Source organism: Theropithecus gelada, chromosome 8, assembly GCF_003255815.1.
Source record: "Theropithecus gelada isolate Dixy chromosome 8, Tgel_1.0, whole genome shotgun sequence".
Taxonomy (NCBI): Eukaryota; Metazoa; Chordata; class Mammalia; order Primates; family Cercopithecidae; genus Theropithecus; species Theropithecus gelada.
Genome location: NC_037676.1, coordinates 17,894,676 through 17,921,203, shown reverse-complemented (window position 1 = coordinate 17,921,203; position 26,528 = coordinate 17,894,676). Strand labels below are relative to the sequence as shown.

General features: G+C 45.1%; 1 protein-coding gene across 5 annotated transcripts in view; it reads right to left on the bottom strand.

The window, feature by feature from the left end:
• SH2D4A (SH2 domain containing 4A) overlaps positions 1-26,528 on the bottom strand; it is an 84,551-nt gene that overhangs the window by 47,747 nt on the left and 10,276 nt on the right. For all 5 annotated transcript variants that reach the window (XM_025395040.1, XM_025395038.1, XM_025395042.1 and 2 more), the window contains 2 exons: positions 16,882-17,041; positions 15,124-15,295 (listed from right to left, as the gene is read on the bottom strand). In XM_025395040.1, coding sequence (XP_025250825.1) covers positions 15,124-15,295; positions 16,882-17,041 — 332 coding nt within the window. The remainder of the gene's footprint in view (positions 1-15,123; positions 15,296-16,881; positions 17,042-26,528) is intronic.

Here is a 26,528-nt window from a genome sequence, read left to right as displayed (position 1 = left end):
AACATGCTCACTCCTATTGCAGCATCCCCTAAAACACCATTAAGCAACGCACAAACAACAGAACTGGGCAGTAACATCTTTGGAAAATGCAGTGATGCAGAGCTGGTGTAGGTTGCTAGGGCAAAGCGTTCACAGGTGAGACAGTTTCAAAGGCCACTCTTACATTCTCACCCAGGGAGATGACTGAAACAGGATCCATGAAGAAGTAAAAGACAAGCAAGAGAAATAAAGGAATTGTGAAATATAAAGTGTAAGCATAAAATAATAAAGGATTGTTTAGAAAATATTCAAAGAGTCTTAAAAACATGATTTAAAAAATGATTGATACAGGAAGTCCTGACGAAATGGAACATAGAACTTAACTACAAATAATAATAGAAAAATAATAGATGGGGGCAGTGTCTCACGCCTGTAATCCCAACACTTTGGGAGGCCAAGGTGGGCAGATCGCTTGAGGTCATGAGTTCGAGACGAGCCTGGCCAACATGGTGAAGCCCCGTCTCTACTAAAAATACAAAAGTTAGCCGGGCATGGCGATAGGCACCTGTAATCCCAACTACTCAGGAGTCTGAGGCAGGAGAATCACTTGAATGTTGGAGGTACAGAGTGAGACTCTGTCTCAAGAAATAATAATAACAATAATAGAAAACGATATTCATATCATACATCCTTTACAAAACACTTTTATGTGTATTATTTCATTTGATTCTCACATTAACCCAATGACATGTAGCTACTTTAACGTCTCTTTTATAGATTGGGAAACTTAGCCTCAGAGAGGTTGAACGACTGACCTTGAAGTGGTTAACACGTCTCCCGACTCAGGATTCTAGCATACTACTTTTAATGAGTTCAATAAGTGAATCAATGCAAATATCTCCTGCAATGAAGTTATACACTATGAAGTTGGTAACAAAATTAAGTTGAGTAAACACTTATGACTAGAAATCTGTTTTTCTCTTTTCTAATTTATATTAAGCTTTTCATTTTAGAAATTTTGATTATTTGTTTGCTTTTAAGAAGCACAACAGCTTAAGTGAATTTTAAGGTGCTAGTATTTCATGATTCTATCTTATATAAGATTTTATTCTACAAATTACCTACCATGAAATTCTATTACAGTTATGCAGAAGCTACTTGGGGAATTGTGTAGCCCTCTGATTAGGGCTCCACTCTTGAATTAATAAGATATGCACAATTAACTCATTATCTGTTTTTACCTGGCATGTCCAAAGCTTTCTCTCTCATAAAAATTACATTGAAATGCTTCTTTCATGTGTACTAGAATGGAATATACATCAAGGCAAATGACTCCTAGCTCAGAATAGGATTATTCCTCTTTTGTCTCTATATCCAATTTAAGCCTCAAAATTCTAGCTTGTGTTTTGGAAGCACATGTTCTCTACTTACCATGGTGGTCCTTGTTCTAAGGTGTGAAACCCCTTGCCTCCCAGAGACTGGTGACATGGCTGTCTGCAGCCAGGAATCAGGCAATGCCACGCTGGTTCCACTAACCCCAGGCACGAGGTATCTACTCTGGGGTGGGGTGCATGCTTCGCGACCCAGCCTACTCACCAAGCTCAGTACTCACCTCCGCTTAAATCACATGAAAGCGTTATGCTGCTAATACTGCTTTTCCCCCTTAACCTGAGGCACAAGTGACAGAAAACCCAGAACTTTTGTTGCTATGCAATAGCATTTTGAGATGAATGAGAATCCCAGAAATAATTCAGCATATTCTTTTCTATTCTTTCGAAGACTTGTTCGGATCTCAGTAACTCTCTTCCAAATCTCTCCTTTATCAAGGCAAACCACTGAAGTCCAGTTTTAGAGAACTGATCATTTTAGAGTGGACAGCACTCTTAATTTTAGTTTGAAAGAAAGGTATAGAAGGAAAATCTAAGTGGAAGCTTCATATTATATCTTAAAATCATTTTACAGGTAGCTACTTAACTGTTCTCTACTCATGGAAACATAACACTATGAGTTACAATAACACTTAAAAGTAGAAGTGAACTGTAATCTCAGCACTTTGGGAGGCAGGGGCAAGAGGATCACTTGAGGCCAGAAGTTCAAGACCAGCCTGGGCAACATGGTGAGACCACTGTCTCTACAACGAATAAAAAAATTAGCTGGGCTTGGGAGCATGCATCTGTAGTCCCAGCTTCTTGGGAGGCTGAGGCAGGAGGATCACCTGAGCCCAGGAGTTTGAGGCTGTAGTGAGTCATTATTGCACCACTGTACTCGAGCCTGGGTGACACAGCAAGATCCTGTTTCTAAAAAAACACACACACAAACAACTAAAAACCACCATAGTTTTAGTGTCAAGTTTACAACTAAAATGGACATTTTAGTGGCATGTTTTTGTGATCATTAGTTGTTATAGAAAAATGACAGACTTAAAAACAGGTATCAGAGCCTTGGGGCAGTGTGGAAAGCATGCATATGTGTGTTGTGTGCACATGTATGCATGCAATGTGTGGCGTGTGTGTGCCTGTGTGGTGGAGGTGGAGAGGTAAGAGGCCTCATTTGTAACTCCACCTGGTTAAAGAATATATCACAAGGAAGACTTTTGCTCAAGGCTCTTTAATCTGCCAGCTACAAGGTCTTCTTCTTTTGTGTGTGTAATGCTTTGAATCCCAGATGTTTGGTTCTAATATTTTTTTAGCTCCTGTTTTGCACTGTGGCCCACTCTGAAGGCCATTTCTGTAAAAATAATGAAGAATTCTCTGGAGATAAAATCTAAAAGTGAGCAGATATAGTTTCATTCAAGGTCCTCTTCAGGGGCAAGGATAGTCGATACTGATTAATGAGTTCCAAGCCTACAAATTACATACAAGTGGAGAAACACAGAGGAGCTTATCTTTGAGTTGGCAGAATCTGCCATTCTCCCAACCAGGCGTGGAATGAGTCTGACTGGGGGCAGGGGACATCACTGCATTCAGATGGCAGTCCACACAGAGGGTCCCTAAGGGTCTCTTCAGCTGCAGGGGACTCGCAGTTCATACCCAAACTCCCCTAGGTAGGGTGAGTCTGTTCACACAGCACGCCACTGTCTTTTTCTCTGAGTCCCATTAACTCCCCATGACATTCATCGTTAACTGGGAATGGCATCTGCTCTGAACCTGCATGTCTCAAAACGTGGCAGAAGGACAGAGAAACCCAGCTATTCCCCAGCACCTCCAGTTCAGTGTAGGCACCCAGTAACCCTGCGTGTTCGCTGTGATCCATGGAGAACCACAACACTGACTCGGTATTAAGCAGAGCATCACTTCAGAGGTTCCTCAGCTGCATCACCACTGCCAAAAAATAAGGACAAGCCAGCGATTTTGCAGAAGGCAACAGCTTTGCAGAATAAAAACCATATACTCAGTTCTAATCTAGATGTTACTTCAGCCTCCTCAGCTTGGAAAACGCAGCCAGACAGCCTTCTTTGGCCTCCAACTCTTCATCTGAAGAATGGGAAGGACCAAGCCTGGGCTCCTGATAAGAACAACATCTTTTATTGCTCCACATACTTGCCAGAGGATGTGGGTTGGGGGTGAGAGAACGGCATCCTGTAATTCAAGGACTTCAGGAGGCAATTGTTGCTGCTTCCATCAGACAATACTGGGCAAGCTGCTTTCTCCTATTTATACATTTTATCAGCTTCCTTTGTAAAGGGTCAGTGTTGCTAAATTTAACATCTACAGAAGAAACTGATCCCCAGTCCCCCGCTTTTTGGCATCGGGGACCGATTTTGTGGAAGACAATTTTTCCACAGATAGGGGGCGCCAGAGGGATGGCTTCGGGATGATTCAAGTGCATTACATTTATTGTGTACTTTATTTCTATTATTATTACAAACTCATCATAATTCATAATGCAGAATCGGTGGCTTGCTTTCCTTCAACTATAAAGTCCCATCCGAGGGTAATGGAGGCAGTGACAGATCATCAGGCATTACATTCTCATAAGAAGCACACAGCCTAGATCCCTCACATGCGCAGTTCACAATAGGGTTCGTGCTCCTATGAGAATCTAATGCTGCTGATGATCTGACAGGACGGAGGGCCCAGGGAGTAATGCTCGCTTGCTTGCCTGCTGCTCACCTCCTGCCATGTGGCCCGGTTCCTAACAGATCACAGACCAGTGGGCTCCTGCCTTACGGGATACTGCCCCAAGTCTCAGAGCTGCCTGTAAGGACTGAAACTTCCATTCCCTAACTAGAGATCTTCTACTGTGTTGGTGCTATGGTTTCCAGGTATCTGGTACTTATTCAGGCCGTCTTACTTTTGGATATTTATTTGGTATAATAAAAATTTTAAACCAACAAAAATGTATCCTTAGAAAATCTTTTTTAAAGACCGTCATGCATGTGTAGAAAGATACTCTGAGCCTGGACCTTAAGGTTTCCAAAGCCTGTAGCAGCCATCAAACAATTCTCAGATTCTCAAGATTTGCTTCTCAAGGCTCTCAGGGTGAAGCAGAAACTCTTCACTCTTAGAACTGGGGCAAGTCTTCCCTTGTTCTGTAAGGGATCTCCTTGAATGAAGCCATTTACTAATGAAGATATAACTTGGGTTACATTGGTATAAAATCATATCCAAATGCAAACCTACAGATTGGGTGGTTTGGTGTTCTGGTTAAAACTATAGAAACTGTTGCATGGCAGGAAGGTACAGCTCTCTACATTTTTGTATGTGAGAAGATTAGCTGTTACCCAGGCAGACCAAAAGATATGTTTTGAGTCTTGGAGGGGAGGGCTGCAGTGAAAACCAGCTCAGGAGAGGAATGCCACTTATCCAAAGAATACATCGTTTGTGCCTTATTTACAGAAATAAAATTGAGTTGACCTTGCCACATACCACCGGCTTTGCCTATCACACCCCTGCCTAACTGCTGCTCAAATACGAAAGTCTACACCTTGTGGTGTGGCTTATTCATTGAAACAGTATGGCAACCCTCCTTAACAGCCAGTAGTGACAGGAAAAAACATTCTTCCTGTTGTACAGGCATCGACTGTTGCTTTAAGATCTGCATGTTTAGAGCTAGACTGAAACTTCTGAGAAATCACCTCAGCAAACAGAGTCCATCTGTGCCGTTAACTCCTAGGGCTCCATTTGGCTGCCTGCAGCCCTGTTGACAAGGATGTGAGGTCCTGTCCTGGCTCATCAGGAGAGAGTGCTGCGATTGATTAGTGATGTCTCTCCAGGGGGCAGCAGAGGAAGTACCTGCACCTGGGCTCTGTGGCCACTAAACAATTTAAAAGTCTCTCATTTTATAGATTACGAAAACAAAAGTACCCCAGAGACAAAGTCAAAATGAAAATCCAGTTCTTTTGACCACTTGCTCTCATTATATTACCATAGCTCAAAAATGGACTGGAGGCCCACTCTCCCTTATCAACAATTCTAAAATCCAAAAAGCTCTGAAAATATGTAACTCATATCAGGGAGGATCCTAACCTGAACATGAGGCTATTTACAGTATTTACAGCATTTGTTTACAGAGTATTGCCCCAGACCTTGCTGGGAGGCATTATATATTACATAGTACCTGCTCAGTATTTCTTTTATAAAATCTGGAAAAAAGCTGAAATCTAAAGCACATCTGGGTCCAGATGGGGTGGCAGATGGTGTTAAGGGGTGGCAGGCCTGTACTACTGACCCGACAGCCTACAGGGGTGTGGTAGGTGTCATGGCCTTAAAAGATACCCACGCCCTAATCTGGAACTTGTAAATCTGTTATTCCTCAGACATTAATTACTAGCTATGGACCTTAAAATGAGACTATCCAGGATTAACTGTGGGCGCAATCTAATCACAGGCACTCTTCAAAAGCAGAGTACTTTCTCCAGCTGGAGTCAGAGAGAGACAGCAGAAGAGGAAGTCAGAGAGAGCTTTTAAGCAGGAGAAGGACTCAATCTGCCATTGCTTGAGGGACCACCTGGAAAGCATAAGGAATGCAGGCGGCTCCAGGTACAAAGATTGGCCCCTGGTTGATGCCCAGTAACGAATCAGGGCCTTCCGCTGGTTCATTTGGCCAACGACGTGAATATACCTGGAAGCAGATTCTTCTCCAGGGCCTCCAGATAAGAGCCCATCATGGCTGACATCTTGATTTCAGCCTCATAAGACCCTAATCAGAGAACCCAGTCCTGCTATGTCAGATTTCCCACCTGAGGAGCTGGGAGATAATACATGCGTACTAGGGTAAGTCATGAAGAAAACTAATACATGCAACAAGCCTGACTCTTCTTCCATAAGGTGTCCTGTTAGCATCTACTCAGACTTACCTTTCTGCATCCCAGTCAAAGCCCTTTACCTCCATCAGACTGTTGCCCCGCATTCTCCCTCCTGGACACACGAGGCTTTGCACTTTCTTACCCATGACATTTCACCGGCCAGGACTGCAGAGTCCTTTCCCCCAGGCCTCTCTGCGTTTCTCTGCCACGCCCTCCATCCCTGCCTTCCACAAACCAGTGAACAGGCCACTGGCCTCCTGGAATGTGATTCAATCCTGCCCTACAGAGCACTCACTACTGCTCTTTTCAGGGCCTAAGACTCTTGAAAGAGGAAAACCTCGTCTTATGCCTCCCTCGTGGCGCCGTAATGCCTGTCATTACACAGATTAAACCTTGATGGATATTTGCTCAGAGAATGACTGATGCAGCCCAACAGCGCTGGGCACTGAAGTGTGCAGCCCCTGGGTAGGAGGCGGTCACACAGGGGAGGGGCAATCTCTAGTGTTCCTAGTTAAAATAACCCCTTAGATTTGTACTGGGATTTGCAGTTTTCAAAGAATTTCCAAACATATTATCTCATGTCATTTTTTACTATGTCAACTTTTTTTTCACCAAAAACCCATGACATAAACAAGGCAAGCCTTTTTAAATTCCCAGTTTTTGCTTGTTTGAGACAGAGTCCCTCTCTGTCGCCAAGCCTAGAGTGCAATGGTGTGACCACAGCTCACTGACGCCTCAACCTCCCAGGATCAAGCGATCCTCTCTCCTTGGCCACTGGAGTAGCTGGGACTACAGGTGTGCACCACCATGTCCTGCTATTTTTTTTATTTTTATTTCTGTAGGGACAGTGTCTTGCTATGTTGCCAGGGCTGGTCTCGAAATCCTGGGCACAAGTAATCTACCCGCCTTGGCCTCCGAAAGTGCTGGGATTGCAGGCATGAGCCACCACACCTGGTTTTAATTCCCCGTTTTGACAGATGCGAAAACAGACGTTCTAGAGGGTTATGAGATTTGCACAGTCAGCATAGGTAACAAACCCAGCAGTACAGACGCAACCCTCTCGCAGTGCAGGGCAGAGAAGCTGCTCTAGAAATCCAAGGCACACAGAGACAGGAGCAGCGTGCTAGAGCTGTGAGCTCTGCAAAAACACCACCCAGGTGAATGAGACTGGCTCAAGGTGTCCAGGAAGGTAGATTTAATCCTGTCTGTTTGTCCAAACCCGACTCCCTCCTCTTTCCCCTTCTCCATGTTTTCCTACGGAAAAAGCTTTTCTGTTTAATTTAAAGCCAAGAATGTCTGGTCTAAAGTATCACTGCTAGTGGAGGGGAAAAGCTCAAAAACTCTAATCCCAGCAGTGTGATCATTAAGATGCAGACGTGACTACCTTCCCTGGGGCAGATAACAAGAAGGACCTGAATAAGGTGGAAGACCCAGCTCCACCTGGGAATCAAACCATTGCCCTGATCTCCCCACTCGGAACAGGAATAAAAATACCTGTTTCACACCTACAGTTGTGAGGATGAAGTAACATCGCGAATGTACATCTTTCCAAATGTGTACGGGGCTACCTATATCTAACCATTATCATCCCAGTGACCAGCACTAAGGCAAATCTGTCTGTTTCACCAAATAGCATCCGGGTTCCCAGCTATCCTCTTACCACGTGTTGCTTTCTTCCCTCGAGGCTGGCCTCGGCATCCTATTAACCTGATTTCATCCTATTCAAAATACTAGTGAGTAAAGAGGAAGGATAATGAAGAAGTAATTGTAGGATTTACCCCAAGTTCTACATAAGCTCAAAGGGGACTCTGACTACATGTTTTCTTCAATCCTTCCTTCCATGAGATAATCACAGCAGAGTTGAAAAAACACTACTGATACAAATGCAGAAATCCAGTGTACCCTGACGTGCATAAGACTGAATACTCTCATGCCCAAGCCCAACCCCGATATTTTTCCATTATTTGGACTTCTTCAGGCAGCAACTGATAGATCAGTACAAATAAAAAGGGTCCCTGTTAACCAGAAGCACTACCTCCTAAAAGAAACTGACTCCTCCACAAGAGATTCTACAACGCTGAATACACATCAATATTTGGGTTGAATTTAATTTTCACCCATTCTCCACAGCCCTTGAGAGATTTTAGATCAGACTGGTAAGAAGTGCATTCTGATTCAGGTCTGGAGTATTTTATTAGAAAATGGGGCACAGTTTCCAGTGATGACCCTTTTTACTTTTTTTTTTTTTTTTTTTTTTTTTTTTTTTTTTAAGGGTTTTGCTCTGTCACCCAGGCTGGAGTAGAGTGGCGTGATCATAGCTCACTGCAACTTCCGCCTGCCCAGCTAAAGTGATCTCCCATCTCAGCCTCCCAAGCAGCTGGGACTATAGGTGCATGCCACCATGCCTGACTAATTTTTGTGTTTTTTGTAGAGACAGGGTTTTGCCATGTTGAACTGGTGTTGAACTCCTGGCTTCAAGTGATCCATCTGCCTCGGCCTCCCAAAGTGCAGAGATTACAGGCGTGAGTCACAGCACCTGGACTCTAGTGATGATCTTTCATTAGAAATTTACTACAAATCTAACAAGACAGCTTTACTTTAATAAATTTATAGCTGATTTCCCTTGAATATTGTTGATAATCCTGGAAGATTGATTGTTCTTTAAATCCCCCCAGAGTTACTCGGATAAGGATTATGGTCACTAACTTCAATAAAAACTGCTTGAAGATTTTTTTATAACAGATGTTGGGCCTTGTGTATACAATGCAATTTTGAAGACATGACAATATACTTTTAGATATTAGAGTTAAAATAAATTATAGCAGAAATTTGGAAATCTTTAATCCTTACTGTGCAAATCTGAATTGCATTTTGGAAACACGTGGGATGCGTCCTAAGGCTCCAGTCTTGGTTTCTCACCAGAAACCAGAGTTCCCTTCTAAAGGAGAAGGCCTGGGGGCAGTGATGCATTCTGTTTTAAATACGACAAAGTTACAATGAGAGTGGGGATTAAAGTAGACATACAAAAATGAGGGCATTCTAACTGTAATTTTGGGGTTAATCACTTAATCTCTTCGAACATTTGTTTCTTCATCTGTACAAAAGAAATGGTAATGTATTGTCTGTTTCACAGGAGTGTTGTGAACTCTAAATCACATGTATAAGATGAGCCTGGCTAGGTGCAGTGGCTCACACCTGTAATTCCAGCACTCTGGGAGGCTGAGACAGGAGGATCACTCGAGCCCAGGAGTTCAAGACCAGCCTGGGCAACACAGTGGAACCCTGTCTCTACAAAAAATTTTAAAACTAGCCACGCATGTGCCTGTAGTCCTAGCTACTCAGGAGGCTGAGGCTGAAGGATAACTTGAGCCCAGGAGTTGGACGCTACAGAGAGCTTATGATTGTGCCACTGTATTTCAGCCTGGGTGATAGAGCAAGACCCTGTCTCAAAAACAAGAAAAAGAAAAAGAAAAAAATCAGCGTGTATCCACCATGACTACTGCTGCAAGTAGCCTGGGAAATCCTGATGCATCTCAACTAGAATCATCTTTTCCTTTAACATCAGCTCTTCCTCCAGACACGCCTGTCCATCCTGATGACACCTCATTCTCCCAGGCATCCAAGCTTAGAAACCTGGTCACGCTACCTTGTTCCTCCACCCTCTCTGATGCAAGAATGATCCCTCCTTTTCAAAATATAAACCTGATTAGCTCAACCCCTTGCTCGATAATCACTGACAGTTTCCAAGTGTTCTTGAAAAGAGTCAAAACATGTAAGTCGTCCCCAAGACCCTGTCTTGTCTGGCCCTGCCCTCCCCCCACAATGCTTTCCCTGCTTCTGCACTCCAGTCACACTGGCCCCTTTGGCTCCTCCAAAGCCCACTTTCCCGCCAGCTATGGAGCCTTTGCCACACTGTTCCTCAGCTGGAACTGCCAGCCCTAGGGGCCATGTCCTCTGCAAAGCCATCCTTGGCTTCATGGAGCTGCCCAAGTGCTAATGTAATTGGTGTGAACAGAAACCTATCCCTCATGTCACATCACTTGTTACTGTTTGAAATTATACATTATGTGATGTCTCTCTCTCCCTCCCCAACTAAAACGTCATGAGAGCAGTGATGCTGTTTTACTCCAGTATCATAACGTCAATACTTAGCACCTATTGGGTACTCAAAATATGTTATGAGTAAATCAATCAACCTTGGGATCCTCTCCTCACTGTCCATATATTTAAGCTAAGAAAAATGTATAGGGGCCGGCCACAGTGGCTTACACCTGTACTCCTAGAACTTTGGGCAGCTGAGATGGCAGGATCACCTGAGACCAGGAGTTTAAGACCAGCCTGGGCAACACAGCAAGATCCCATCACTATAAATAATTGTTAAAATTAGCTTGGGGTGGCGGCCTGTGCCTGTAGTTCTAGCTACTAGAGAGGCTGAGGGAGTATTGCTTGAGCCCAGGAGTTCAAGGCAGCAGTGAGCTATGATTGCGCCACTACACTCCACCCTTGGGGGAGAGTGAGACCCTGCCTCAAAAAGAAAAAAAAATAATAAAATGTATAGGGAAGAGGAAAGTGAGCTAACTAAATATCTGGTATGTGTTTGGAGGCACTGAGATAAGTGCTCAGTATTTAAATATCTGTGATGGTTAATAGTGAGTGTCAACTTGATGGATTGAAGGATGCAAAGTATTGTTCCTGGGTGTGTCTGCGAGCGTGTTGCCAGAGGAGATTCACATTTGAGTCAATGGACTGGGAAAGGCAGACCCACCCTCAATCTGGGTGGGCACCATCTAATTAGCTGCCAGCATGGCTAGGATAAAAGCAGGAAGAGGAACATGGAAGGACTAGACCTGCTGAGTCTTCCAGCCTCCATCCTTCTCCTGTGCTGGATGCTTCCTGCCCTCAAACATCGAACTCCAAGTTCTTCAGCTTTGGGACTCTTGGATGCATGCCGGTGGTTTGCCAGGGGCTCTAAGGCCTTCAGCCGCAGACTGAAGGCTGCACTGTTGGCTTCCCTACTTTTGAGGTTTGGGGACTTGGACCAGCTTCCTGGCTCCTCAGCTTGCAGATGGCCTGTTGTGGGACTTTACCTTGTGATCGTGTGAGTTAATACTCCTTAATAAACTCCCTTTCATATATATGTCTATCCTATTAGTCCTCTCCCTCTAGAGAACCCTGACTAATACAATACCTTACTTACTCATCACAAAATCCTACCAGATTGTATTGGTTTTCCATTGCTGCTGTAACAACTTACAATAAACTCAGTGCTTTTGAACAACACAAATTAGGATACATTTCGGTAGGTCAGAGACCCAACCCTAGGCCAACATCAAGGTGTCAACAGAGCTGCGTGCCTTCCATAGACTCAAGGAGAATCCGATTCCTTGCCTCTTCCAGCTTCTAGAAGCTGCTTCCGTTCCTTGTTTCACGCATGGTCTTTTCCTCCATCATCAAAGCCAGGAACATCACATGTCTCTTGTCATTATTCTATAGCCACATCTCCCTCTGACCTCAACCAGGAAAGAGTCTCTGCTTTAAGGACTCATGCGATTAAGCTGGGCCTGCCTGGATATTCGAGGATAATCTTCCATCTCAAGGTCCTTAACCTCAGTCCCAGAGGCAGAGTCCCCTGTTCCACGTAAAGTAACGTGTTCGTGGGTCCTAGAGATCTAAATGTGGATATATTTGCCATTATTCTGCCTAACAAATAGATGGTTTATCCCCTTTTTATAGCGGGAGAAACTCAAGAGCTAAAAGCTACAGCACGAGGAGGTGAGGGATGCAGGATTCAACTTTTTTTTTGGTTTTCCAGAAAGCAGATCTGTCTCTCTAAAATGGTTGCTTCTCCATTTTAATAACTATTTAATAATTAGGGTAGCATAATGAAACATTTCTGAGAAAGTCAATGAGAAGTAACTGCATTCACTATGCAGGGCTGCTGCAAGGAATGGCCATAAACTTGGTGGCCTAAAACAACAGATATTTACTCTCTCACAGTTCTGGAGGCTAGAGTCAGAAATCAAGGCTGGGCAGGGCTGTGCTCCCTCTTCCAGCTCCTGGTGGCTCCCATCTTGTGGCAGCATAACTCCACTTTCTGCCTCTTTCTTCACTCGGCCTTCTTCCCAGTGTTTCTGTCTGATAGGGTTTGGTTGTGTCCCCACCCAAATCTCCTCTTGAATTACAACTCCCACAATTCCCATGTATTGTGGAAGGAACCTGGTGGGAGGCGGTTGAATCATGGGGGCGGGTCTTCCCCACGGTGTTGTTGTGATAGTGAGTGGGTCTCATGAGATCTGATGGTTTTATAAAGGGGAATTTCCCTGCACAAGCTCTCTTCTCTTGTCTGCTGCCATGTTAGACGTGCCCTTCACGTTCCACAGTGACTGTGAGGCCTCCCCAACTACGTGGAACCGTGAGTCCAGTAAGCCTCTTTCTTTTGTCAACTGCCCAATCTCGGGTACGTCTTTATCAGCAGCGTGAAAACAGACTAGTACACTCTCTCTCACATTTCCCTTGGCTCTCTTCTTATAAGGACACCTGTCATGGGATTTAGGGTCCACCCTAAATCCAGGGCGATCTCATCTTGAGATCCTTTACTTTAATTACATCTGCAAAGATCTATTTCCAAATAAGCTCACATTCTGAGGTTCTAGGTGGACATGAATTTCGGGGGATAAATATTCAGGCCACTATAGTGACATATACAGAACTTACAATAAAAATGTAAATGTACCATCGAGTCAATTGTCTAAGAGGTAGTAGACACCTCTTTAAATGCTCACACTAGCTGTGAAGATCAGCCTCCTCGCTGCGTGGCCCGCTGTCAGAGTGAACTTCAGCAAATATCACAGCAGCCCCTGACAGCATCTTCTCTGACACGGGGAAAGATAAAAAGCAGAAATATAAAAACCTGCCACCCATCTATTTCTGTATTCCTTGTATCTAATTGTTTCTTTCTCCACTGACCCCATCTCCTTCCATATGACAGTTTAGCAGGCACCTAAGGAATGGAACAGTGCCACTCTCAATATAATATTTATGAGATGGTTAAAGAATAATAACTGTGGTATCTATTTTAATTTCCATTTTAATCTTCTGTCCTACTTTTGAAAAAAAAGATCTAAAAAAGTACTGTAATTCAAGCACAGAGATAAGCATACATACTTAAAACTTTTTTTTTTTTTAAGAGTCAGGGTATCACTCGGTTGCCTAGGCTACAGTACAGAGGTATAATCAGAGCTCACTGCAGCCTCAAATTCCTGGGCTCAATTGATCCTCCTGCCTCAGCCTCCTGAGTTGCTAGGACTACAGGCATGAACCACCATGCTTGGCTATTTTTATTTTATTTTTTGTAGAGATGGGGGTCTCACTATCTCTACAGGATCGTGCCCAGGCTTGTCTGGAACTCCTGGCCTCAAAAGGGATCCTCCTGCCTTGGCCTCCAAAAGCACTGAGATTACAAATGTGAGCAACCACACTCAGCTCCATAATTAATACTCTGGAAGGAGCTTTCTTGTTGTTGCTATTGTTCTTGGTTTTATGGGTGTGGGAAAGGGAGCTGTGTTGGGGGAGTCTGGTGTTACCCATGCTGAGTGCAAAGCACGCCTGGGGAGGCATGGAGGCCTCGCTGAGGATGTGGGAAGCATGCCCAGGGCTGATCCTGAGATGAAAAACCAAATTTAGAATTTTTTCTTCTTAAATATTTTGAGCCTCATATTTGTAGCCCTTCATAAAAAGCTTCTTCATAGCCCTCATATTAACGACACAACCAAATACGAGAGTTAAGAGTTAAGGAGTTAATAGTTACTATTTAAGGAATAGCCTGGGGGTCCTGCAGACCTGGGTTGGAATAAGACCTTGGGCAGGTTGCTCAACCACACCTAGCCTCAGTTTCCCCAGCTGTAAAATGGACAAATGTCTCTAGTTCATGTTATTGTAAGGATCATATGAGACACTCAGCAGTGTGCTTTGCTGTGGAATAACCCCCTGACCGTGTTAGTTATCAGAGTCTCACTAGGCCCTAGAGGGAAGCAGGAGATATCTGTATTCCCATTTGATAGCCTCAAAGAAGTCAAAAGCACACACAACCAGTGCTGCAGGGCTGGAGACACGAATGGAAATCAAACAACTGTAAATCCCTGTTAATTCTCAGTTGTAATTAAATTCCTGGCAGAATAAGGTACTTCATAATATAGTTTTATTGTTCTCCCAAACTATAATCCAACCAGCAAATTATGTTTGAGTTTTTTAAACCACCTGAACCATAAGAGAATTCATACCAATTCTGAGTATAAAATTTCATTATGTTGGGGAAGTAACTGTCCCCGCAGTCACAGGCAGAGCCAATGAAGCCAAACGAGCACTAATACTTAGAGTCGGCAACAAAAAGGTGGAGACTCGGTAGAAAGTAATCTACATCGTGAACAGGCCAGATCTGCCCCTCTGCCTGTCCTTGAAAATAAAGTTTTATTGGAACACAGCCATGATCATTCATTTGTGTATAGCTGTGAGAAAGACGGCATGGCCCATAAAGCCTAAACCATTTATTATGTTGCACTTTACAGAAAATGTTTGCCAACCTCTGCTGTAACAGAAGACATATAATGGGGCAGCAATGGGGAGAACCTGAAAATATCTTAAAATGCCAAGTTGCATTCCTAGCATTCTCGCCTGGTACTTTCAGTCTCACGAAATAGGGTTGCTTTATTTCTCACGAAGTAGCAGGGAAGGTAAATCCCCCAAGGGACATGAGCAAGAGGACCTTAAAGTTAGGAGGAATTTCTCCCAAGAAAGCCAGTGGAGGATCCTAACACTCAGCCACAGTGGTCTCAGTGGCCTCAATAGCTTTTTCTCCCGCGTGATGAAATTCCGCACACCTACAGACAGGAAGGACTCACTCGGATTTTCTCGTCCTCCAGGGTTGGGGATGGGCTAGATCCTTGCTCCAATTCCTCCTTCTCTGTCACTGTCTTGCAGATGTCTTTAGTGTGCTGGTTATCTGGAGGCTGCAGATCATGGTACTGTGATTTTGTTTTCAAGCTATTGGTGAATTCTTCAGAGTGAGTTTTTCTGAAGAGAGACAAAAGTAACATTCTCAAAAACCATTCTTCAACAGAAAGAGCTTTTCCAAAGCAGATGTCGGCATTCAAATTACGTGAAAACCAGTAACAGACACCACTTACTGAGCGCTTCTAACATGCTGGGCCCTGTGCCATCACCTGCCTCAGTTTCCCTCAGTGTAAAGACGTTAACTTCATCCTCATCACAACCCTATGAGGAAGGCATTGTCATCCTCACTTTGTTATAAGAGCTCCAAGAAATTTTGTAATTCACACAAGACCACATAGTGGTACAGCCAAAATCTGAATCCCGGTCTGCCCAACTCCTGGTTTACAAGTTAACCTATTAGAACATACCATCTCCTTCCCATCGATCATTAAATAATTCCTTTATCTTCATATGTCCATTGATAGTTTTAAAGTCACAGGCACTAGTGGGCAGCATCCCAGCCCTTGAAAGTCCAATGCACCATCCATTGTGCCACAGAGTCTGCTTTGCATCCCTAGCCCTTGGGAACTAAACTGTGGTCCTCATGTCTGTCCCAATTTCCACTTCAGCATCTCAGAGTAATGCTGTCAACATCACTGCCCAGAGCCAGAGAAGGACACCCAGAGCACCCCAGCTACCCAGCAGAGGAGTGCCATCACCTGCCTCAGTTTCCCTCCGAGTTACCTTCCTACATCTGCGGTTGATATCACTTCTCTATTGAAAAACCTCACTGTCCACAGAATAAGGTCCAAACTCCCAAATCTGGCCTCTGAAGCAGTTGCCCAAGTGTATTTCAAATGCTCAGAAGACCTCATCATTCCCCAAAGAACCATCCATAGTCAAGTCTAGGGGCTTTGGTTAAGCCCTCTGCCTGCACTTTCCTTCTTGGCCTTCTGTAGCTGGAAAACCACTCCTTTCAAGGTTTGGTTCAGATTTCATCTCGTCTGTGGATCGGAATGATAGGTTCCCACCTATGCTTGGTAAACTCTGTGTATACCTTCATTATAGCCAAATCACAGCCTGCACTGGCCGTAGTGAGCTGTGCATCTGTCTACTTCTCCTCCTAGACTGGAAGCTCCCTGTTTCTCTTTGAATTCCCAGTACCTTGCACTGTGTAGGCACCTAAAGAGCCTGATTATCCAGCCGCCTGTATCTGAGTGATCTCCTTGAAAGACCTGAAGCTTGCACAGTCACTGCATTTCTCACATATGTTCCAGATACTCAGCTGCGTCGGCCTGCACTGCTCTCACATGACTCTAGTGCAGCCACAGGTGTTCACTGGGGAACTCACACACTCATACAGATCAAAACTGGAATGACAAGCAGGCAGAGGAAGCAGCGGATTTGACAGCACTAAAGACTTTCATGAGGTCTTTAGTGCTATCAAAGACTTGAGACCAAAAGCCTAAATCAACCTTCTAAAGAGATCCAAAAGGTCTCTAGACCAAAAGCCTAAGTCAACCTTCCAAAGAGATCCAAAATGACTTTCATGACCCTCCAACCCAACCCCACTCTCCCACCAGATACTGTGAGCAAGGGGCGTGTTTGCAATGTTTTCTAACGTCTGGAGGGTCTTTAAGTCTCTGGTTGGTTTGCAGGTCGCATACCTGAGCTCTTCTGCCTCCTGTTCTGCCTTCAGCCGGGCCCTCTCAGCAATAATTTCATCACAGAGCACATCATAGGGTTTATCTAGATGGTGTTCGCCCATCACCCACACCCAGACTTCCTTATCGGCTCCCAGCTTCCAATGAACGGATTTGCCATTCTCTGCAAACAAACACACAAACAAAAAATTCAGATTGGACAAATAACTTTAGTCATAGATTACTACTTCCCTATATTCTCATCTAATGTATATATATTTTTTCAAAGACCCTAAACACTAAAGTATTAGAGGAGACAAGGAACTTCCAACTGCTCAGGAACATCCGTAGGTGGCAATGGCAGTGGTGGCAGTGAAAGGCAGCTTCAGTGAAAATATTTGTTTTAAAAATATTAGGGGTATGTTTTTTGCACGTGCTTTTTTTTTTTTTTTTTTTTTTTTTTGACACAATCTCGCTCTGTTGCCCAGGCTGGAGTCAGGAGGCATGATCTTGGCTCATTGCAACCTCCGCCTTCTGGGTTCAAGCAATTCCCCGCCTCAGCCTCCCAAGCAGTTGGGATTACAGGTACCTGCTACCACACCTGGCTAATTTTTGTATTTTTAGTAAAGACAGGGTTTCACCATCTTGGCCAGGCTGGTCTTGAACTCCTGACCTCGTGATCCACCCACCTCAGTCTCCCAAAGTGCTGGGATTACAGGTGTGAGCCACTGCACCCGGCGGCACGTGCCTATTTTATAAATGAAGAAACTGAAATGGGAAGAAAGCATTCATTGTTTGCATTATCCTTTAGGGTAACAGAGCTAGCACTTCACACCATAATCTCTTAAATCTAACAATCTCCCTGTAACCCAGAATTCCATAGCTGCTCAAGGGTGTGGTATTTGTACTATGGTCACAAGCTTCACTGGTGGGTAAAAAGCAGGTTTTATCATTTTATTTTACTTTTATTTTTATTGTATTTTATTTGTATTTATTATTTTATTTTAGAAATAGTGTCTTGCTCTGTCACTCAGGCTGGAGTGCAGAGGTGAGATCATAGTAGTTAGGACTACAGGCATGCACTACCATGCCCAGCTAATTTTTAAAATTTTTTGTAGAGACAGGGCTTTGCTTTGTTGCCCAGGCTGGTCTCAAACTTTTGGCTTCAAGCAATCCTCTTGCCTCAGATAAAGAGGCATTTTAGATTCAGACCAGCTTGAGTTCAAATCCTAGCCCTGCCACTTATGAGCTATGTGACTTGGACAACTTACTTAAACTCTTTAGACTCAATTTCCTCATCTGCAAAATGGGAATACCAGTATCTACTACCTAGGGTTGCTGTGGGTAGGCAGGTTCCTGTGCCAAGTTCTTCCCCCAGTGCCTGCCACATAATAGGAGTTCAATAGAGGTTAACTGCTATCATTGCTAGCCTATTATTTACTTATATGGCTGCCTCAGAGATTCACACCAGCCTGTGAGAAGATAATACGACCAGGTAGTGTGATACTTGGTGAAGCTACTTAAATAACCCTTGTTTACAATTGGCCTCACAGGTTAGATTACACCCTAGTGCTCTTGAAATGCGGCCACATGGGTCATGCTCCCTTAAACCGGAGACAGGTGGAGCATACCTAGGAGAAGCCAACAGAGATCATCCCTGAGTCAGTCAGGCCTACCCAGGGCAACTGTGGGCCAAAGCTGGACCTCTAGTCAAGACCCCAAACTAGCAGTGGTGCTGACTGCATGGAAGAGGGCACCTGGCTGGTGCATGTGCTGGGCCCTGTTTGATGAGCGAAACATCCACACTGGGGTTGTGTCTTGTCCTCTCACACTAAGTCAAAGGAAGTTTCCAATTAAGGTGTCTTCTGTCCAATGTATTGTTGACTTTTGTACTGTGGCCTTGGGATACATTACCAAAGCAGGCTGCTCGAAGCCAGGCTCGTGCTTTCTTTTGACCCTTTCTACCCCTCTTGGTACAATGGATACTCCTGCAGTATGTTCTAAACAGAGATACTGGGCAGAGGGAATAGACTCAGACTCTGCACTACCCAAGAATTCCCATTTACTGAGTTCACTGTGGAGAAACAGCAAATGCGGCCGCCAGGTAAGGAGGGGAAGGTCAATCCCTCCATGCCCGAATGGGGCTGGGCACCAGTGCCAGCTCCTGGCAAGCTCGTTGTCTGTTTGACGTAATGCCAGATGGTTCATTAACTTTAGAAAGCTGTCATACCTCATAAAACTCCCTTTATTACACTCTCTCAGGCCAACTAATAATATTTTTATGGTGTCAGCCTCTCAGCCTTCACCTAAGTAGTTCTCTGTCGGTATTTTTTTTTTTTTTGACAGCAAGAGGAAGATGCCCAGAAAGGATAGCAGGTGGCACTGTGCCAGGGGAAGAAAAAGGATGAGCAGAGGGATTCCAGCAGCTCAGCTAGGACAGCCCAGAACAGCCTCCAGAGAAGCCACAGCCTACAGGCAGGGCAGGAACTCTTAGGGAAAAGGGGCATGGCTATAGGTGGGGAGAGATATCCTAGAACTGCATGTGAACAGTTGGGGCTTCAAAGCCAAACACCAAGAAGAGAGCAAATGAGAGGAGCAGAGTCAAGAAAGCTTTAAAGGAGGGAACAGAGGGAACATGGTGACCATAAAGAAATAGTGGCTCTTGGCAAGAAGAAAGAGAATGAGATGTGAAATGTCAGAGTTAGCGAGATGCTGAAAAATGGGCTCTTGACAGAGTGGCACTGACAATGGTCTCTGTGCTGACTCCTCACCTCTAAGAGCTCTTCAATAAGCTCAGAGAGCAGGGATACTGGAAGAGCTTCAAGTGGTTCCATGGAACTCCCTGAAGCTGTAAGAGGAGGGGGAACTTGTTCTAGCATAATGAGTGTTAGCTGGGATACCCTTGGCTTCATACCAGATGAGGAGATGACTCTCAAGGCCTTCAATATAGTTCATTCTACAAGGTAGAAAATGAGTTTTTGCTATTAGCAAGATGTAGAGCTAGATGCTGCAGGTGATACAGGAAGGAAAGGGATGAAAGAGATGTGCCCATTCCCCTGCAAGTAACCTAGAGTCTACAAGAGAAGGAACAAGACATTAGGTGATTCATTTGATGAATTTTCATCACAGATCTAATACGTGTCAGGCACTGAGGTAGACACAGTGTATTAGTCCATTTTCACATTGCTGAGAAAGACATACCCAAGACTGGGCAATTTACAAAAGAAAGAGGTTTAATTGGACTTAAAGTTTCATGACTGGGGAAGCATCACAATCATGGCAGAAGGCAAGGAGGAGCAAGTAATGTCTTACATGGATGGCAGCAGGCAAAGAGAGAGTGAGGAAGATGCAAAAGTGGAAACCCCTGATAAAACCATCAGATCTCATGAGACTTACTCACTACCATGAGAACAGTATGGGGGAAACTGCCCCCATGATTCAATTGTCTCCCACCAGGTCCCTCCCACAACATGTGGGAATTAGTGGAGTACAATTCAAGATAAGATTTGGGTGGGGACACAGAGCCAAACAGGTGTCACACAGGTGAACACTTAGGACAAGACAGCCCAGTCCCTGTCCTCAGGAAACTAACATTCTAGTTATGGGAAGCAGACATGGATACTTAACTAATTATAAAATTATTAGAACTTCAAAAGGTGGCGGGGTGCGGTGCTAAAGGATGCTACGGGAATGCTTAAAAAAAGGGAACTAAGTCCCTAGAGGGCCAGGGCAGCATACATTATAACCACAGGGGATTTTCTACTAAGTCCAGTGAGGATTCAGGGGATGGAGAGATTGCTCTGGAAAGACAGAGGAGAAATAAGACAAGTTCTTTGTACTGAGTATGGGAGGATGGATATGGAACTTAGACAGAGAGCGAGGGTGTGTTTGACACTGGATGCAAAGAACAGCGTGACCAAAGAACAGAGAAGTGAATCAGCAGGCAGCCATGGGCAATAGGAAATGGGGGTCTCCACTGGGGCTGAGAGGGGCACCAGAAGTCACCCGCACGTGTGTGGCATAGGCTGACCATCACACAGGAGAGTAGAGGGCCATGTGGCACAGGGTCCCACACACCTGGCTAAGGGACTGAAATTTAGGCCCTGTACTGCAGTTGAGCCAGAAAGCTATAGCAAAATTCCAGTTTTACCCTTGACAAGTTCTGAGACCATGCATACATCAATTTATGTCTCCAAGCCTGAGTCCTTCTAGAATAAACAGAGGTAAGAAAGTCCCACCTCACATGCCTGCTAGGTAACAAATGCTCAGAATGTATCATTTCCACATTCTTTATCTGAGTGGCCAATGAAGAACACATGAATATTTCTGAGCAGATGGTGCCAGGCTCAGAAAGTGATTGAGGAAGCTCTGCTCCACATGTCGGTATATACAGGGCGGACCAGGGTGGCATGTGGTGGGTGTTCAGTCAGCATTTGGAGAGAGAATGGGGAGAGACTAGGGGTGAAAAGACCAGGAGTGAGGCAGTCAGGTCCTAAACAGGGCAGGCATAGGAAAGGACAGTGTTCAAGAATATAGGAAGGTTCAGGCCACTGGATTTAAGGAAGGACTCAAAGATGATGCCAGAGTCCTGAAACTCACTAACTGGGAACACAGCAGGGGACAGGCAGAAGTAGTAACAAGCAAATTAATTTGCTTAAGGAGTTAGAAAAAAAATGAGCTGTTTTGGAAGCGTAGACTATGTCACTTTTACTTTTACTAGAAATCCATACGAGGAAATTCAATCGACATCTAGAATCCAGAACTGGAGTCCAGAAGTGAGGCCGAGATTAGCCACGTAGACGTGGGAATGACTCTATAGATGGCGTCATTGAAGCCGCTGATACAGATGAGCTCATAGAGAGAATGAAGCCAAGAAGAGAACCTTGGAAAAGCAGGTGCTTTATTCAGAGGGCGGAAGAAAGGGGAAGGAAAAGACAGTCCTGACTGACAATAAACAAATGAAAACATGGAGGCTTCTGATGCCCCAAATAACCAAACAGTGGAGGAGACCAGGGAGAACGTCCTGCCGTGTCGCTGAGACAGGAAAGGGACAGGGCAGTGTCAAGCTCTGCTGAGATGAAGGGGAGGATGATGCAGACTGAGAAAAGTCTCAGGCAGCCTCGGACTTCAGAGAGACTCATTCTAGGGACACCAGTGGGGACAGGCGACAAAGGCGGGTTGGAAGGGATGGTGAGAACTGGTGCCGGCAGTCAGCGCGTGCTCTGGAGTTTATTGTGAAGAGGAAAAGGAGGATTCCGTTATTGGTTCAGCAAGTATTTACAGAGTGTCTGCTACATTCCCAGCACTGCTCCATAGACTCAAAGGACAGAAGGAACACTTGAAGAGTACAGATGACTGAACGATTTCTTCAAATGGGGGAAACACAGGCAGGGAGTATACTTGGGGTGTGGGAAGAGGTGAGAGAAAGGATGTCAAGGATGATGCCCAGGGAATGATGGACAGAAGGAGGTGCAGGCGAAGAAGAAAGTGTTGACAAGGAGGTGAGGGAAGCTCCAGTCTGGTAAGAGAAGTTGAAAATGGAGATACACAGAAGCACATTTCTGCATGCAGTGTACCTCCTTAAGTGTGCTTCCTTAGGGTACATTTCAGGGAGCCTAATGGGACATGCGCGTGTCTTTTTCTACTTGAATACCGCCCAGGCCTTCTGGATTTTCTGTCTGCTTCACCTTAAAATTACACGCACTCTTTAATCAGAGGTGAGTGAAGGAGGGAGCTTTTTATAGCACTTCCGTTTAATTAGAGGGTTTTTCTTCCCAGTCCTTGAATCATGTTTATACACTGCAGGACTCTTCACGTTTGCTATCTTGGGGGTTTCTTGAAGAGTTTTTCTAAAACCAACTTTTCTAGAAAGGCGGGTCAGTCCTGCTCAGAACCAGACCACAAAGGGACGGCCAAGTAGAGATATATCCAACTTCATTCTGCAGAGAAATCTCTAAGATCTGAGAGACGTTTCCCCCTGGGGCCTCCTATAACTAGGCAGTGTTGAAAAACATCAGATAAAAGCGGGGTGACACATGTCCCCGGCAAGGAGATGGCCGGGCTTGGTCCAGTCCTAGGCTGCAGTGTGATGCCACTCACAACACTGTTGTGTTGGATTAATTCCCAGGTGGGATGGGTACGACAGGGGCGCCTGAGGGGCAGACGTGGGCATCAGTGTGGATTAGCTCCTCAGGGGCAGTGAATGCCAGCCTTAGACTCAGCTAAGGTGGAGATCAAGGGCTAAGACTCACCTTTGCGGAGTTAGCCCTTGATCTTCACCCCCACTGGATACAACCTGAAGGACAATCATAGTAAAAGATGTATGTGCGAGAGGGGGGAGAGGCACACACACACATTGTCACACATACTATACACACACACACACACACACACACAATGCAGGGAGAGAGAACAGAGAGAAAGCAAAGGAGAATCATGTACTTTATCCCCACAAAGAGAAGACCAAGGACTGAGCCAACAGCCGCAAAAGAGAATCAACACCAGGGCCTCCTATGAGGTAGAGGGGACAGTGGGAGCAATGTTCCATATTAACTACAGCGGCGTCTCATCAGGGCTGATGGAAACAAGGTGCCCACCAACACCAAGGTTGTTACCATGCTGGCAGACTCCCAGAAACCACGGCCACATTGTCCCAAGTGGATCTTCCTTCCCTCTGGCCTCTCCTTTGGAACACCCCAGTTCTCCTCAGCTGACCCAGAAACCAGAAGACAAATGCCTGACTGGCAGGGGCCACATCCCTTCCAACTGGTTAATGCCCAGGCCCTATCAGTCACTAAATATCAGCTCAGGTGATTACTCACCTATTTTACAATGAGGAAGTTGAGGCTCAAGGAAGTTAAATAACTTGCTCAAGATCTCAGAGCCAGTAAACACTGAGACCAGAATTCAAAACCATTCTGCATGAGTGATGGCAAGACCTGTTTCAGCCAGCTTACCTCGTACAGTCCAAAATGAAAGGCTTTGGAGGGTGAAAATGGAGCAACTGAAAAGGGACGCTGGGGTGGCAACCACACACAGGACCCCACTGGGCAAGCGGGGATGTGAAGTCGTCATCACGTACTTTCCTGGCGCCACAGAGCAGCGGGGTGATGAAAATGCTAGGTCTAGCCCTGTATTCATTTTAATGAAGGCCAAGGCCGATTCCTATCAGAACTTCCTGAAACAATTCAAACTGTTGCTTTCCCCATTATTTCCTACATTTGTTAGCATAGGTAACAGTCCTGAAGTTATTAATATCAAACTCGATTTTTAAACATTTTAATAAATGTTTATGCTTAGAGACGAGGACAGAAAGAAAGTTGGGGAACTTGCACGGCACTACAGCCCAAGGAAGCAGGGGGGGCATAGAAATGAGAGAACCTCCACTGGAAAAGCAGAGGGAAGAACTGGAAAATAGGAGATCAGTGAAGCCTACGGCTCAGGGAAGGTGAAAGGGTTCTGACAGTGTTACCCAAAAAAGATGTTCACCACGCAGCTAGGAAGTCTCCCAGTTAAATTATAAAGCCCAGAGTTGGGAGAGCAGAGAAGTGAAGGCGCAGGGCCAGTAGTTCGGACAAACTTGGAGTTGAAGTGGACCTGAGTTCAAATCCTAACTCCACCACCGACTCACACAAATTATGTCTCTAAGTATGTTTCCTTATTTGTAACAATAAAGGGGGCAAAATTTACCTGACCAGATTCTTGTGAGGATTAAATGAAATCATATGAATACAAAACTTATGCTTGGCACATCCTAACAGACCAGTATCTTGGTAGCGGGAAATCGCTATGGAATGGGACAGATGAAGCAAAATCCAAGACATCAGTGACTCGGCGGGTGGGTGAGGGTCAGGGAGGAACCAGCATGGCTCCTGGAGTTCTGGTTTTGGTGACTGGGAACAGAGCAGTACCACTCATCATCACACAGAGTAAAAGGCAGGACCAGCAGATGCTGGGGAGACCTGGAGTGATGCTGCTGAATTGGGTTTTGCATCAAGCTTGTGCGGCTTACAGGTCTTCTGAACGGAGGTGCTCATCAGGCAACTGACACTCCGGTGAGAGGTCCGGCTTGGCAATCTGGGTGTGAGAGTCACTGGCATAAAGGTGATGTTTTACCTTTAAAGGTTAGAAGAGTTGCCCTAGGGAGATAATAAGAACTTTCACCTTACCCTAGGATCTGTGAAGCCCTGAGAGTCTATGAATGAGCTTCAGGGAATCTGTGAACATTGTGAGATTATACACAGAATGGTGTCTCTGTGCATTTTCCTAGCTCTAAGCTTTCAGTAAATTTTCAAAGGCATCTATGAGCCCCCAGCCTCATCTGAAAATCACAAACCACCAGTGCAGTGTGAGGCACCCCCTGGGGAATACAGATATTCAAGGAGCAGGCAGAGAAGAAAAAAAAAAAACACAGGGAGAGAGCAAGAGGCTCATGACTGAGCAGCAACTCCAAGAGAAAGATACCAAGAGACATTATCTAGATCACAGGCAGCTGAGGAACTGATCAAGATAAGGACGGAATCCGGCAGCTGACGCCCCTGCACTGCCAGCCCTACAGCAAGCAGTGAGTTCAAGAGGGAAAGGCAGGGAGGCAGACACGGTCAATGGCACGAACCAATGGCTTTAACATTATTTCACAAAAATGGAGGGAAGGCTTTGCATAAAGGATCTGCCCCTTGGGAACAATGAGAAAGCAGCAAACAAAGCTGTATGAATCCAAGTCTGTTTCAAGGGCACACAGAGGAGCCGCTTCGGCACCATGCACAGCAACCAGATCCCAGCCCATTGCATTAGGTTTCCATCAACTTGACACAGACCCCATGAAACAAGTGCTGGGAAACACGTTGCTAAGTGAAGGCGTCTTCTCTTTGTGTTACCCAATAAAATCACCCAAGAAGAAGGCTCTGTGACAGATTCCCGATGCGAGCATGTTTTAGATGTGTGCACGGCACCTTCAGATAAAAGTCACCGTCATTAAGCTCCAGTGAAGGCACCTTCAGACAAAAGTCACTGTCATTAAGCTCCAGTTAAGCTCTACGTGTAGTTGATTTGTTAACAGTGCAGGCTTTGGGAGAATCAGATCCAGGATCTATTCTAGCTCTGTCACTTACTGTTTGCCCTGGCCAAGTTAATGAATGTCCCTGAGCTTGACTTTCCTCATCTGGGAAATGTGAATAGCAAGACACACTTCAGGCGTGGCTGTGATTATTTAATGAGATAATATCCTTAAGCTCAAGCTCAGGGTCTGATACCCAGTTAAGCGTATTGAATGCTGGCTGATGCTACCATTATAGCGCTGTAGAAACGTGTACCATATCCATAACTATCACTTTTCTAGTAACCACATTAGAAAAATCAAAAGGGGGCCGGGCGCGGTGGCTCACGCCTGTAATCCCAGCACTTTGGGAGGCCGAGGCGGGCGGATCACGAGGTCAGGAGATCGAGACCATCCTGGATAACATGGTGAAACCCCGTCTCTACTAAAAATGCAAAAAATTAGCCGGGCGAAGCGGCGGGCGCCTGTAGTCCCAGCTACTCGGGAGGCTGAGGCAGGAGAATGGCGTGAACCCGGGAGGCGGAGCTTGCAGTGAGCCGAGATCGCGCCACTGCACTCCAGCCTGGGCGACTAAGCGAGACTCTGTCTCAAAAAAAAAAAAAAAAAAAAAAAAAAA